The sequence below is a fragment of the Grammomys surdaster genome, unplaced genomic scaffold (genome assembly GCF_004785775.1).
Source record: "Grammomys surdaster isolate TR1022 unplaced genomic scaffold, NIH_TR_1.0 310, whole genome shotgun sequence".
Taxonomy (NCBI): Eukaryota; Metazoa; Chordata; class Mammalia; order Rodentia; family Muridae; genus Grammomys; species Grammomys surdaster.
In genome coordinates, this window is record NW_021604729.1 from 2,146,981 (window position 1) to 2,163,494 (window position 16,514).

The 16,514-nt window shown below is 45.3% G+C and overlaps 1 protein-coding gene across 3 annotated transcripts in view; it reads right to left on the minus strand.

Moving 5' to 3' along the window:
• Positions 1-16,514, minus strand: part of Ahnak (AHNAK nucleoprotein) — an 80,894-nt gene that overhangs the window by 45,554 nt on the left and 18,826 nt on the right. The window contains exon 7 of one of the 3 annotated variants that reach the window (XM_028777459.1): positions 12,431-16,496. The exons of the other annotated variants lie outside the window; for them this stretch is intronic. Coding sequence (XP_028633292.1) covers positions 13,278-16,496 — 3,219 coding nt within the window. The 3' untranslated portion in view covers positions 12,431-13,277. Of the gene's footprint in view, positions 1-12,430; positions 16,497-16,514 lie in introns of those variants that run through there. 3 annotated transcript variants of the gene reach the window in all.

The following is a 16,514-nucleotide window of genomic DNA, read 5'->3' on the forward strand; positions in this document are numbered from 1 at the left end:
GTCTCGAAAAACCAAAAAAAAAAAAAAAAGAAAGAAAGAAAGAAAAGTGCATGTGTATATGTGTGTCCATTTGTATGTTGAAACAAGGTCTTACTATGCAGAATAGGATGATCTTGAGTTCATGATCTTCCTACCTTGATCTATCAAGTAGTGGATTTATAAACCTTTGCTACCATACCCAGCTATCATTTATTTAGGGGGTGGAGAAATAGCCCAATGGTTAAGAATACTTAGTGCTCTTGCACAGAATCTGAATCTGGTTTCTAGCACCCACATCAGGAAGCTCACAAGTACTGTAATTCCTGCTCCAGGAAATCCAATACCCTCTTCTGGACTACAAAGGCATCCCAGTACAAGTGAGCAAGCATTCGTGCATGTCCACATGCTTACACACACACACACACACACACACACACACACACCACACACATACACACACCACGCACACACACACACATTTTATTTTGGAAGAGTGTCTTAGTTAGAATTTCTATTGCAGCAATGAAGCACCGTGACCAAAAAGCATGTTGGGGAGGAAAGGGTTTATTTGACTTACACTTCCATATGCTGTTCATCAAAGGAAATTAGGACAGGAGCTCAAACAGGGCAGGAACCTGGAGTAGATTCGAGGCCATGGAGTGGCTTGCTTAGGCTACTTTCTTATAGAACCCAGGGCCACCAGCCCAGGTGTGGTATCATCTACAATGGGCTGGGCCCTCCCCCAGTTGATTACTAATTAACAAAATGCCTAACAGCTGGATCTCATGAAGGCATTTCCTTAACTGAGGCTCCTTCCTCTCTGTCTACCTATCGCTTGTGTCAAGTTGACACACAAAACCAGCCAGTACAGATAGATTGTTATGTTTTATATAGTTCCTACTTTTAATGGATATGAGTATTTTACTTCCATGTATGTCTGCATGCCTGGTGCCCTCAGAGGCTAAAAGATGGCATCAGATCCCTTGGCATTACAGATGGCTCTGAGCCATCATGTGGGTTCTGGGAACTGAACCTGGGTTCTCTCTCTCTCTCTCTCTCTCTCTCTCTCTCTCTCTCTCTCTCTCTCTCCAGCCCCTATTGTATTTGGAGACAAGGTTATTCCACTGCTCAGGCTGGTCTTAAACTCAAGTAATCTTCCTGCCTTAGCCTTCCTAGTAGCTGGCAGTACAGATCCACACTACCATTCTAGCTTTTTAGGGTAGGGGAAGGGAGTTAAGGTCTCATTATGTAGCTCTAGCTATCCTAGAACTTATGATGTATACAAGGCTGACCTCAAACTCACAGAGATCTGCCTGCCTCTGCCTCAACAATGCTGGAATTAAAGGCATGTGCTACCATCCTGCTCTCTCTCTTTCACTCTGTGTATGTGTATGGTGTGTGTGTGTATGTATATACACACATATATATACATACATATAATTCCATATACATATATATGTAGATTGTGTATAATATATAAATATATAATATATATTTAATAAAAATGAAAACAACTGAAGGACAACATAACAGTTGCAGCCACACTTCACTGGCTGAGCCGTGAATAACATGCCAGATGCCTGCCTCTTGTTTGGGACCTTACTGATGGAAAACTCTTCTCCCACAGCAGCTACCAGCAGCCCACCATTCTCAGAGTTTAGATCTTCACTTTCTGTGTCTCTAAGCTCCTGCCAGACCTCCTGTCTACCCATATGCCATTCTGGAAGCTGGAATGGTGCAGACCTGAGGAGTATCCCCCATAGTCTGTAGACCTTGCATTGCATTCCCAACCACAGCTGAATGCACACTCTTAACAGCTCAAGGGAAGCAGCTGGCCTGCAGAAACCTCAACAATAACTCAGAGAAGAAGAATAAAAAAAAAAATAAGGACAGCCCTGGTGTTTGTTGTTCATCTTCTCTTTATTTGTATTTGTTCTCATACTGAGTTTAGGAAAATGCCTCTGAGATTACCCAGCAAGGGACAGAAGGGAAGCAGGTGTCCCTGGTGCTGATGGGAAGTGCATGCAGTGACAAGATAGTGCCGTGGTGACTTTCTGCCATGTGCTGGGTGCCACATGCCAGATGCCTGGCATTATGCCAGAGATAACATAATAAATAAGAACACAGCATCCCTCCCTCACAGGGTTGGCAGTCTAATTGGGAGGAAGACTGACAAGCAATCAGTCACAAATAACTGAATATAAGTAGCACTGAAACCAGGAAACTAGAATAAAGAGAGCACAGAATAATTGGGAAAGAGAGAGGAGTTGGGGCAGGCTTCCAGGAGGAAATGCCCCTTAAGCTGAAACCCAAGGGTGAGAAAAGAGAAAGCTGCTTCAAAGCCAGAGGGCTGCTGGGAAAAGCTGAGCATGGCTGGCAAGGCCCATCAGGAGCTCACAGAAATTGACAACCATTGCAGTAAAAACAGTAGGGGGAAACCTGGGAGGTCAAGAGTTCCCTGGGTCTTGATTAGGTATGGACAAGCTGAGATACCTCCACAACACTTCCCCCTCTCTGGGCAAACCAACAGTCAGGCCGTCCCACCAGAGCATTCTCATCCAAAGTTTTTGTTTTGGTTTTTGAGACAGGGTATCACTATGTAGCTCTGGCTGTCCTGGAACTTTCTGTGTAGTTCAGGCTGCCCTCAAACTCTCAGAAATCTACCTGTCTCTACCTCCCGATTAATCTGCTGGGATTAAAGGTGTGTGCCACCCTACCCTACAAAGATTGTTTTTAAATGAGAATGTATGTATCTGAGTGAATATATGCCACATGAGTTCAGATACCCAAGGAGACCAGAAGAGAGAGTCAGATCCCCTGAAGCTGGAGCTGCAAATGTGGGTGCAGGGAATCAGACTTTGGTTCTCTCAAAGAACAGGAGTCACTCTTAACCACTGAGCCATCTCTCCAGCCACCCCACCCCCATCTAACTTTTAAATATTTCTAGTGAATACTAAACAAGTGCTAGTAAATACACTCCGAGTTCAACCCACTGTCAGGACACAGTGAATAAAAGGCGAGCCACAATCCCCATGTTTTTTCCTGTACTCATTCCTGCGACCAACAAAACCTATCAAAGGTTTTCCATGGTTATGTAACAAGAACATGACAAGTGACACACAGGATCCAACCATTTCCCCTCTGGAAACAACGAAAGGGAGTGTTTGCAGAACATGCAGTACAGGGCTTTGTACCTGGGAGACTGGCAATGTCTGGAGTGGCCATCCAGGGGCAAGAGTCTGACTAATCCAAAGCACTTATTTCCTTCTGATAATCAGTAATCTGTAATTTCCCACTTCTAGGGGTAGTAATTACCAAACAAAGAGCAGTAACCAAAAACAGTATTTAAAGGGAGCAGCTTTTTTTTCCTCCAGAAGAGATCTGCAGCTCAGTTAAAGACAAAACAAAAACCTTAGTTCAAAGCGTGCCTATTAGATTCAATAGGAAAAATAATTTAAAGGAAGATATAGTATGCAAGCAGAAAAAAAAGTGAAAGCCTACCCATGCCAAGCCCCGACCCCTGCCGGGGCCCCACCCCCTACTGGGGCCCCACCCCCTACCGGGGGTCCCAGCCCCTACCGGGGCCCCACCCCCTGTAGTGAATTTGCCCTACCTTGACCCACCTTACTCCTACAGCTGAAATTCCTAGAATTTATTTTCTAGGAATTTAGACAATTCAAATCGGCTGCCTCCACTCTCTCACCTGACATCCCTATCTGCCTGAAGGGCCCACTTGAAATTCAAGTGGTGAGCCAAACTCGCAGGCTTACAAATAGAAAACGTGGGGTCATTCTTCTCCCTTAGCTTTTCACATTCCATTCCTCCCCACTGCTTGACTGCCTGAGGAAGGGAACAGAGCACCGGCTGCCTGACAGCTATGTACCCTGGAAGAGATCGCACATAGGAAAAAACACACAGAGCAGGCCGCACTGCATGGCTGAAAAAAATCTAAGCCTTCCACTTTGGGTGGACAGGAGTATCGAGCTTTAAGCTGAAGCTCTTTCCTCAATAGGATACCAAGTGCCTATACTGCAGTCCAGTGTGACTACAGCTCAGTAACAAAGGCTGTCAGACTCCAGGAGATGGAGGAATGGATGGGCCTTAGTCAACAAGAGGGTGACTTGTTGTGTAGCCCAGGGTGACCTGGAATAAAGCTATCAATGGGAGGATGACCTTGAACTTCAGATTCTCCTGCCTCTACCTCCTGAGTTCTGGGGTTTCAGATGTGTGCCACCACTCCAGGCTTATGATATGGCAAGCTGGGGACTTTATGCATGCTACATTCCCAGCTCCCCTCCCCACATCTTATTTTTATTATTATTTGTGTGTATTTGTATGTGTGTGCACATTTATGCATATGCACATGGGGGGGGGTGTACAAGTCTCTGCCCATGCATGTGAAGGCCAGAGGCCAAAGTCATCTACTTCACCCTCCACCTTGTCTCTTACTTGATCTGGCTCACCAGTGGGCTAGATTGTCAGGCCAGAGAGCTCTGGGAGTCTTCTATTCCCGCCCACCACCAGTGATAGTGTTATAGACCAGAATACCATGCCCACCTTTTACCTCAGTTCTGGACACCAGAACTCAAGTCCTCATGCAGGAGCAGCAAGAGCCTAAGTCCCAACCATCTTCCCAGTCCTCTTTTAAATATCAGCATTCACAAGGGTAAACCTAAGACGCTGTCATAATCAAAGTCATCTTTTAGGCAAAGTCTGGATAAAGGAGAGAGTTGGGCTGATGCTGCATTTTAGAAATTAGGATCTCACCATGTAAGGGGCGAGTCCTAGAGGCAACACCTAAAGTGTGAACCACACACAACAGCTTCCAGCTGGTCTCTGCAGTCCCTTTTCTGTGATTACCCAGTGTCCTATGCCTAGTCTTGTTTGGCCATCAGCCTGGCCCATTACTTCACAGCGGCCGGTCTAAATAGATAAAAATCTGCCTGGAGCTGTGACAGAACTTGGATTAGTTCCAGGATTGGCCAGTTGGCTGAAAGTGGCTATAGTTACTCTCAGAGACTGGGTTCCCTTGTTCCCTGGACACTAACAACCAGGATTGGTGAATTGGGGTGGGGGTGGGAGGCATGTCAGATCATTTGGCTTGGGGTCAGAGCAAAAATTTTGCCTTGATGTCACAGTGCTCTGATTTTCTTAGAGTACATTTGGTTGGGGCACCCCAGAAAGGCAGGGCTCAAACCCTCTGAAGCCACCCTTTGGGATGTCTTTGTGGTAAAGAGTAAAGGCAATGTTTTACATGTACTAGACCACTGAGTCACACCCCACCCTTCTTCCTCTTTCTGCTCTTCTCCACGCCCTTTACATTTCTCAGGCTCATCCAAACCATCCTGGTCTGACTAAGCCACTTTTGCCTAGGTTCCCCTCAAATTTCAACTTGTTTCCTTCTAGGCTCTAATCTGTGATTGAAGAGCTCTAGCTGTCTGAGGTCTCACCCTCGGGCTTGGAACCCATGGTGGGTGGAACTGCCCTATGGCTGACTCTCCAACTGGAGTCGAGCAGGCTTGGCTTGGCAGGTGCAGAGATACACGGGGAAACAGCGCACTTGGGAGCAACCCTCTCCTACCCCTAATCCCCGTGTGGAAGCCCCTCACATTCCCAGGGCCTCCCCTAGACATGAAGCTCAGCCTCCTCAGGTCCCAGATTGACCAGAGCAGTGTTGGCAGATAGCCAACCTGTCTATTCTCTGGGTGGGTGCTGGGGCCCTGGGACCTGTGGACAGGACTAACTATAATATATTCACTTCAGTTGCTGTTTCTCTCATTTTTTAGTCTCATGGAAGAGCAAAGAGTGGGTAAGGCAAAAGACTGGGAATAGTATGAGGTAGAAGACCAAGGAAGAGACTGACACCTGTCCAGGAGGGCAAGCCTGGGCCAATGTCTCACTGTCCTTGAGCTCACTGCCTCTCCTTGGAGGGGAAGAATTGGGCACTTACACCAGTCTTTGCCTTCCATAGCTGATCCTGAAACCTGTGTTCCTCTGGGACCTCGGTGTCCACCCTCCTTGTCCTAGCCCCACCCTGCTGAGCCTCTCTCCCACACTTGACTACCAGCTTTCACTCCTGCTGCCTCCCTGCTTGGAAAACCTCCCTCAACTCCTCTCCAAGCCTTAAAACACGGTTTACTAACTCAGCCTTCCTGTAGCAGAAAGAACAAACTGTTGATGAAGGCATGAGGTTTCTCAAACCAGACTCCAGTGAGAATGTTGACCCTGTTTTACTATGTGCCCCTGCACACAGCACTAACCCTGTCTGAACTTGTCTATGAAATGCAAATTAGGACCCACCTTGTGGAGCTGTAACATATAGAATGCTTAACAGAGTTAACAAGCAGTTCATAGGAATAACTTATACAATTTTTTTTTACTATACACTGAGCGCACTGTGTGTTTCATGAAGCAGAAGTTGAAGTTTATTAGGAAAAAAATATGTATATTAATTTACATTATTCTCATAATGCTGTAAAAGGAATTCCATACATCTCCTTCTTTTCATCTTATACAAAAGTAAATTCCATAACTGTCTCCTGACCTGGGTCCTAAGGAATGAACCCTGGACCTAAACATACCACACAAAAAACTCTACCATGTTATATCCCCAGCCTCATGTCACAGATTTTGATGAGTTACACAGGGTCCCAAAGGTAGAAACCCACAGAAATGATTCCTGCCCCCTCCCTCTTTTTTTTTTCTTTTTCTTTTTTTTTATTTTTTTTATTTTATTTTATTTTTTACCTTTTTTGGTTTTTCGAGACAGGGTTTCTCTGTATAATCCTGGCTGTCCTGGAACTCACTCTGTAGACCAGGTTGGCCTCGAACTCAGAAATCCGCCTGCCTCTGCCTCCCAAGTGCTGGGATTAAAGGCGTGCGCCTCACTGCCCCTCCCTCTTAATGGTTTTTCAAGACAGGGTTTTTTTTTTTTGTGTAGCCCTGGCCATCCTGAAACTCATTCTATAGTCCAAGTTGGCCTCTAACTCAAAGATTCACCTGCCTCTCTTTGCCTCTCTCTGCCTCTCTCTGCCTCCTGAGCTCTGGGATTAAAGGCGTGCACCATCACCACCACCCAGCATTTGATAGCTATTTTTAAACTATTTTTTAATTTCTTTAATGTGTATGATTATGTTACTCTATTGTACGTATGCACAGCACACGTGTGCCTGGTGCCCTAAGAGGCCAGAAAGTCTATCAGATCCTCTGGAAATAGAGTTTTGGATCATTGCGAGACAACTTGTGGGTGCTGGGAACTGAACTGAGATTTTCCAGAGGAATAGCAAGTGCCCTTAACCTCTGAGTCTCAAGATTTAGTTTTTAAATTTATGTGAATGTGTGTGAAACTTCATGAGTATATGTGCACCATGTGCATACATGAGGCCCTGGAGGTCAGAAGAGGGTGTCAGATCCCCAGAAACTAGAATTGAAACTGGAATTGTAGGTGGCCCTGTGGGTGCTGGAACTGAATACTACAGAGCCTCTACAAGAGCAATAAGTGCTCTTAGCCATTGAGCCATCTCTCCATCCCCAATTATTAGCTGTTTGTGTTTGTTCGTTTGTTTGTTTGTTTGTTTGTTGAGACAGATTCTCACTATGTAACCTTGGCTAGTCTGGCACTCAACTATATAGACCAGGCTGACCTAGTACTCACAGAGAATCCACCTGTTTCTGCCTCTCTGGTGCCGAGATAAAAGGCATGTGTCACCATGCTTGGCTCTAGTTTTTATTATTATCCCCTTAATACTTTGAGAAATGAGAAAATGTCTAAGATTCTAAAGATTTCAAGAGATTTTTATGCCTCCTCAAACTCTCCCTTCCTTCAGGGAACTATCCCAGGGGAGAAAACAATTTTGTTTCTAAAATCTGAAAGTTTTGATTTCCCTAGGTAGGATCACTCCTTCTAGTCTCTGAATTGAGCTCACCTCTCTGGACTATGAGATAGAGTGGGTAGTGCCTGCTTTCCTGGGTGGAGCTGAGAACACAGTGTGAGATGTCCCGAGATAAAGCACTTGTGCACTAAAAGGACCTGTCTGTCCAAAAAGAAAAAAAGAAAAAAGAAAGAAAGAAAAAGCTCTTCATCTGTAACCCTTTCCAACCTCAGCTGTCCTACTGGGAAGTCTTTCTGTGCTGGCCAGACCTCAAACTTGTTGTGGAAAAAAACAGAGGCATTTATGGGGAAATGAAACCACCCTCCTAGGCAGAACGTTCCCCCACAAATTTGCTGTGGCATAAGGCTGCTACTTTGCAGGGAGCATCCAGCCTCAGGAGGCCCCTGAAGCTCCTGCCGCCACAGGGTGATCCAGAGGCTGGTAAACAGCTCATGGTATTCCCAACTTAGTGGCGAGCATTCATGCACAGAATTCTTTGTCCTCATGAGGAAAGACAGAAAGCTGGTGTGTGCTGCAAAGCCCTAGGCCAGAGCCCGACTTTCAAAATCCCCAACCAGAGATCATGCCAAGGACGAGCATGCCACCAGCCTCCAAAGCACGCTTGTGAAATAAACTTGCCCAAACTTGGACTTCTCTCTTGAAAACTTAGATTTACTTGTTAATTCCAAAGGAAAAACATGGCAAGATTACAGGGAAGAAGTCTGGCAAGCTCCTACTTAATTGGCACTAGTACACTTACATGCCTTCAGAAGGATGAATTAAAAGGCACTCAACATTACTTCTGTGAGTGTCCTACCCCTAAAGGCATCACCTGATGTGATCATGAGAAACATCATCAGACACACCAGACAAAAGGATATTGCTACAAAACAACTGGCTCAATACCCTTCATAAAAATCAATGCCAGGCCAGCAAAAGAGCAGCAGGTAAAAGCATTTGCCCCCAAGCCTAAGGATATGAGTTTGATCCCCAAGACCAAAGATCCCATGTTCCAAGGTTTGTCTTCTGACTTCCACACTTGAGCCATGTCTCCCCCCACACACACACACACTCACACACTCACACTCATACACCCATTAAAAAATTTTTTTAATGAAAAAATATTGCAGCTGCTAGGGATGATTGTATACACTTGTAATCATAGCTTTGGAAGGCTAAGGCAGAAGCATTGTGAGTTTGAGGCCAGCCTGAAGGGCCTCCAGACCAACCTGAGTTACATAGTAAGACCTGTTAGATTGAAGAAATAGTGGCTCACACATTTGAGAGGCTCAGGCAGGAGGATGTGGTCAATCACACACAGGGAGTTTCAGGGCAGCCTAGGCAACAAGTATAAGACTCTGTGTCAGACAGCATTAAAAACGAAACAAAATAATAGAGATTGAAATCATGGAAAAGAGAACTAAATTCCAAGGGGGACTCAGAAGCCTAGCCTAAAGCCTAGCTGGGACAAGGAAACTAAAGGGTTAATCAAGAAACTTATGAATGGATGACATGAGTAATAGATAAAAGTAAGACTTACTGAATTTAATCATTATATTAGAGTTGCATAAGAAAGTGTCCACACACAGTGAAGCACTTAGGGATTAAAGTGCTGTGACAACTGTAGTCAGCTCTCTACCAATTCAGAGAAAAAAAAATGGTTATTATAATATCTATATAGAATCCAGCAGTGGTGACGCACACCTTTAATCCCCAGCACTTGGGAGGCAGAGACAGGTGGATTTCTGAGTTCGAGGCCAGCCTGGTCTACAGAGTGAGTTCCAGGACAGCCAGGGCTACACAGAGAAACCCTGTCCTCTAAGGAGGAGGAGTAGGAAGAGGAAGAAGAGGAAAAGAAGGAGGGAGGGAGGAGGAGGAGGGAGGAGAACACGAGTGTAGTGTACATGTATATCACCATATTATTCTTGCAATTTCTCTGAAGGTTTTAATTTAAAGTGTGCATACTTTAAAAGGAGTGAGAGAAGACAGATGTGGTGTGCACACCTTTAATCTCAGCTCCCAGGAGGCAGAAGCAGGTGGTTCTTTGAGAGTTTGAGGTCAGCCTGGTCTATATAATGAGTTTCAGGCTAGTCAGGACTTCAAAGTAAGATCTGAGGGATGGGGTGGGGGTGGAGGTAAGGGAAAGAGAAATGATAAAAGAAAGGAAGGATGAAGGAAAGGACCTACACTTTTAGTTGCATGCTTAGCTGAGTCTCCCAGGTTGTATTTCTTAACTTCACAGCTCAGATGGTACCCTGAAGTCGGATGTGTGCATTAGCCATGTGTGAGTCCTGGTGGAGTCTGTCCATTTTGGTCTGGGAAGCCGGAGACTAAGCTACACTTCATCACTGCCGCATCTCAAAACATTCAGACAATGCCACACACGAAAAATAATTACTCAGTGTTACAATCACACCTTGCTTTTCACCCAAAATGGCCCATCCACATCACTCTCCAGCCTGCTTCCAAAGGAATTATGGACTGTTGGGTCTGGCAAGGACCTAAATGCCTCATCCACATTACTAGGAAGTAAATAGAGGCTCACAATGGACCCTAATGTGCCCAACATGGGAAATTAACTCCAGTGACTCCCAGGCCAGTACTGTGCAGTATCTTCCAATCCCTTTTGGGTTGTTGCAAAATTGAGAGAAAACTTTGTTTCCATAAGGAAATTATCTTCCCTCTGTGTGTGTCTGTGTGCATTTGTATGTGTGTATATATCTGTCTGTCTGTCTGGTTGGCTGGCTGGCTGTCTATCTGTAGGTCAGAAAACAAACTGCAGGAGTCAATTCTCTCCCTCTGTCATTTGGATTCTGGAGGTTAAACTCCAGCTCATCAGTCTTTTCAGCAATAACTTTCACCTACTGAGCCATTTCATGAGTCCAAATTATCCTTTTTTAATGAATACTTAACTCTGTATGCAATGACAACAGAGAAAGAACAAAAACACTGTTTCTGGAGATGTAGCACGTTGAGTAGTATCAGCCTCACACACCAGAGGTTCATACTGGGTTCAATCTCCAACACCACCTAAAGCAGAGAGGTAGCATACAGAATTGTAATCCCAGCTGGGTATGGTGGCGCATGCCTTTAATCCCAGCACTTGGGAGGCAGAGGAAGGCGGATTTCTGAGTTCGAGGCCGGCCTGGTCTACAGAGTGAGTTCCAGGACAGCCAGGGCTACACAGAGAAACCCTGTCTCGAAAAACCAAAAAAAAAAAAAAAAAAAAAAAAGAATTGTAATTCCAGCAGAGGAAGGAGAAAAATCTAACCCCTTCTGCCTCCTTCCATGCTGCTTCTCCTGCTGAGAAGGGCCCTGCAGGATGGAGACCTCCTGTTCTATAGTCACTGCCTCCAGCCTGAACCTGATGTAAAAATACCTGAAAGGTTCCTTGTGGTTTAATGGCCAGTTACTGCCCACGCATTCTACTCAGGACTCCCAACTGTCCCAGCCAATAAGTCATTACCTGAAGGTCTTGGGGGTCTCATCATCTCCACTAGACGTGTTATTTCCCCAACCCCACTCCCTCTTTCAGGGTTCAAAGCATTCCAGATTTCAGCATCCATTACATTGTTTGATCTGTAGAAGTCAGCAGAAGAGAATTTTGAAATCGCTGTGCCTTAGACAGCATCTAGCCATAGTGCTCAAAAAGTTTTTACTGAATGAGTGGATACTTCAGACTATACTAGCTATACCTCTCCTTCTTCAAGCTAAAAATAAATGAGTTGATGTACAATGGGACAGCTTGGACACTTCTGTCTAGAATATCTTCCCAATATCCCAGTGGTCATCTTACCAATAGTGTACATGGGTACTAGATGTGATGGCTTTCACTTGTAACCCCAACACTCAAGGAAGATTGTCTCAAATTCAAGATCAGCTCAGACTACACTGGGAGTTCCAGGACAGCCTTGAATACTTCATTACAATGCATCTCTCTCTCTCTCTCTCTCTCTCTCTCTCTTTCTTTTTTTTTTTTTTTGGTTTTTCGAGACAGGGTTTCTCTGTATAGTCCTGGCTGTCCTGGAATTCACTCTGTAGACCAGGTTGACCTAGAACTCAGAAATCCACCTGTCTCTGCCTCCCAAGTGCTGGGATTAAAGGTGTGAGCAACCACTGCCCAGCTACAATGCATCTCAAAATACAAAATATCTGTCTCAAAAATACAAAAAAAATAATCCTTCTGCTTCCACCCCCATGTGCTGGGATTGCAGTTGTAAACCACCACATTGGGTCTTATGAATGTCTGAATTTAACCCAGGCTCTCATGCATACCAGCCAAGCACTTTATGAACTGAATTACATCCTCAGCCCCACCCCCACTCCATTTTAAAGTCTTGCTCATGCTAAGGTGAATTATGACCACTGTCTACTCTCAATTGCTCAGCAATGATGCTGCCAGTCTCCCATCATAATCAAGAAGCAAAGACTTCCTTCTGATACCTGCACAGAGGTAATGCCTTAAAGTCACTAACAAAACTAGCAATAGCATCGGGTGGATCAAGTCTGAACCATGAGGGCTGCGTGCGCAGCCTCCCTTGGCTTCATCCCTTCTACACAGAATGCAAGAGCATGATACATCAGGGTTAATAAAGAGCTTTATTTGGCTTGTACAGCATCGATTTTCATACATTCTCAATTAATTTGCCATTAAAGTGCCAGACATTTCCTTAATCATGATGGCATTTGTTAAAAGAAATCGGAACTTTTCTCAGAACATTGCAGTCATGAATTAACACTTTTCTTACCAAACCCAGAATGTAAGCCCCTTATATTGATTGACCTGGTGGGTTGGACAATTTGCAAACAGATTCAAATCCCCTCTCACCTTGAGCACTAAACACATCTGGGGATTAAAAAGTCATGCTACAGAGATTGAGAAACAACCACCCACTGGCTGCCACTTCCTCAGGGCCATGCCAGGGCTTCACTGTTGGTACAGGTCCAACCTTCAGACCAATTAAGACCTTGCCCCCTCTGCCACCTTTTATCCCACCCTCCCTTACTCACAAAAGCCCCCAAAGTCAGTACAATGAAAAAAAAGAGTGGGTTTCCATTACCCAGGTACTAACGATGTTCAGTAAAAATAAGGAAGATAAACACAAAAGCTTGCTTAGTAAACACGAGCTCTCAGCATTCAATGCAAAAAAAAAAAAAAAAAGAAACCAAAAAAAAAAAAGAAAGAAAGAAATCTTAAGGCAAATACTGTTGACTTTGCACGTGGGCCAGATGAACTTAGAACTCTTTACGGAGCTGCAGAGTCCCAGGAGCCTACAGGCACTTGGTTTGTCAGCACTTGCCACTGGCAGAGGCAAGCTCTTTGCATTATTGCTGAGGCTATTGGGGTGTTTCTCTTTGGAGTTTATATACAAACACACCCAAGGCTGATGTTTTATACATATATATATGTACATGCATGAAGGCCCACTACTCTTTCTTTGTGGAAACTGATAGTTCTACCTCAGGAAGCTGGATGCCAACTTTAGTCCCACTGTCGTTGCTAGAGGAGGAAGACAGTCGGGATTTCTTCGAGGCCAAGGACACTCCACTACCCTGTAACTTGCCTGCCTCATCATCACTCCCAGTAACCTCATAATGACCTTTGCTCTTTGACCCCAAGCCACCAAAGGTACCAAATTTCAGCTTCCCATGTTTGCCTTTAACTTCTCCACCTGCAAACTCCAAAGTCCCAGTTGGGGTGGAAGGCGATGAGAACTCCCTCTCATCACTGAAGGAGTTGGAGCGATGTCTTGGCTTCTTACTTTTAAATAGAGAGAATTTGCCTTTGGGTGAAGATGCTTCAGCTTCCACTTCTCCCTCCAGAGAGCCCAAGCTGGCCTTTGAGCTCTTCAGGTCCCCTTTGGACCCGGAAATGGATGCTTCTGGTGAGCCAGTGACACCACCTTTCCCTTTAGGTTTAGAAAAGGTAAACTTGGGCATTTTGATTTTGGATTTTTTAAGTTTTACTTCAGGCTCTTCCCACTCACCTTCTCCAGCACCAGCCTGCACATTGGCCTCCACTTTAGGGAAGTTGACATCCACCCCTACTTCTCTACCAACGAGCTCACGGCCAGAGAAGGTAAATTTAGGGATCTTCATCTTGGGGAATGTTACTTTTCCAGATCCACTTTCCAAGTGACCTTGAGCCCCAGATACACTCAGCCCGGGACTCTGGAGTCCAATCTGGCCCCCTTTCACATCTCCTTCTATCTTTGGTCCTGAGAAATGAAGGTTCCCAGCAAGTTTAGATGTATCCAAGTTTAGAGAAGAGGAGACTTGGGGTCCCTTCCACTCAACTCCAGAGCCTTTGACACTCATATGCCCTTCACCCAGGTTGGTATCTGGGACACTGACACCCCCTGAAACATCTACATCTCCTTTGACTTTGGGGCCCTTCAAGCTGACACCAAAATCTGACTCAGGAGATGCCACATTAAAGGAAGGCCCCTTGACACTGATGTCAGGAACAGCTCCATGGAGACCTATCCCTGAACCTTTCATCTCTCCTTTAATTTCGAGACCAGAAATCTTCCCTGATGAGAGTTTCACATCACATCCAGAAGCCTTAATCCCAGGCATTTGGAGGCTTCCTTCTGGGCCTTGAATGCTGATGCCTGGAAGACCTCCCCCAAACGCTGGGCCTTTCAGTTCACCAGCAGCCCCGAGACTTCCCTTCACTTTTGGTCCTTCCAAGTTAAAGTCCATGTTTGGTGTTGAGATCTGAGGCCCTTTCAGGTTCACATCCATCCCTGACCCCTTTAGTTCTCCACAAACTTGTGGCCCCTTGATGTTAATGTCCAAGTCAGATCCCGGAGTAGAGATGCCAAACTGAGGCAGCTTCATGTGAGGAAACTTGACACTACTTTCTAAGGCCCCCAAGCTCACATCAGGAGTATCCACAGACACTTTAGGGCATTTGATGTCTCCAGACACTGCCAGGTCTCCCTGTAGACTTGGTCCCTTCAGTGTCACATCTGGTGCCACCACATTGAGTGCTGTTGCGGCATCAATCCCTGACACTTTCATACCATCTGCTCCTATCTGTACTTTTCCACCAACGCCTCTGAGGTCAAGACCTGGGGCATGCAGCTTCGTGCTGGGACTGGAGACACCCAGATCTCCCTTCAAACTTGGTCCTTTCAAGTTCAGGTCAATTTCAGGCCCAGATACTTTTGGCATAGAGAGGTCCACCGAAGGCAAGTCCACTCCTGGGCCTTTTAGAGATATATCAGGCCCTTCAAGCTTAACATCCGACGTGTTCAAACCTCCTTCAAGAGAGGGCATCTGGGCATGGATCTCAGTGCTCCCACCTTCCATCTTCACACCAGGGGCACTGATCTTGGGCAATGAAAATTTAGGGAACTTGATTTTTGCTTCTGGACCTTGTAGATCTACATCGGTTCCTTCCAATCCCACACTGGGAACATCACCCTTTATCTTTGGTCCTTTCAACTTAACATTCACATCAGGTATGGAGACTTGAGAGGCAGAAACACTAAAAGAGGGTGCTTTGATTTTACCTTCCGGGCCTTCGATGTTTATGTCAGGTGTGTCCAAGTTTGCCTGCACCTTGGGACCTTTCAAGTTGCCCTCTATCTTTGGCCCTGAGGCTTCCATGCCTGGCACCTTGAACTTGGGAGCCTTCACATGAATATCAGGAGCTTCCACATTAATCCCTGGTGAAGAAATATTCACATCTGGTACCTTGATTTCACCCTCCAGCTTGGGGCTAGGTAGGGGAGCCTCTGCTTTAAATTTAGGTGATTTAATGTCAAATTCTACATCCGGAAAGTACATTTTTCCAAACATAGTTTTCTTGACTTTGGGAGATTTTACTTCAGCTTTAAGTGCAGCATCAGGCCCTGCAACACTGACGTCCATATCTGGAGCTTTGAGATTGGCATCAATCTCACCTCCAGGAATATTCAAATCAAATCCCTGTTTTTTGGCCTTAACTTTAGGACCACTCATGTGAATTTTAGGCATTTTAAACTTGCTTTTCTTGCCCTTGCCACCAACGATTATTTCAGGAGTCTCAACACTCAGCTCTGCTTCAGGGACAGTCACATCAACTGCGGGTGTCTTGATGTCAGCTTTGGGGCTTTTTGCACCAAATCCAAATTTGGGTTTCTTAAACTTTGGGACTTTAACATCTGGCCCCTCAATGTTAATATCTGGACTGTCCATGTGGACATCTAAGCTTGGAGTTTCTAAATCAACTTTAGGCCCCTTGAGGTCTACTTCACCACTTCCTAACTTAGGCCCAGAAATTCCAACTTTCGGTGTCTTGAGGTGCACATTAGCATCAGGCCCAGATATTTTAGGAACAGATACCTCCAGCGATGGCATCTTCAAGTTAGGACCACTAACTTTAGCATCAGGACCTTCAAAATCCAGACCTGGACCTTTCAGGTCTATTTCAGGTCCTTTGAGGGTACTTTCAATCTTAGGAACAGATCCATCAAAGGCTGCTTTTACTTTGGGTCCTTTTAACTCCAGATCAACATCAGGCATGGAGATCTTGGGAGCCTTGATGTTAATCTCAGGCATCTTGAACTTAGGGCCTTTCACTTTCATATCTGGACCTTCTACATTCACATCTGGAATATCAATGTCTACCTTGGGTCCTGAGACATCAAGGTCAGCCTTGGGAAGGTTCACATC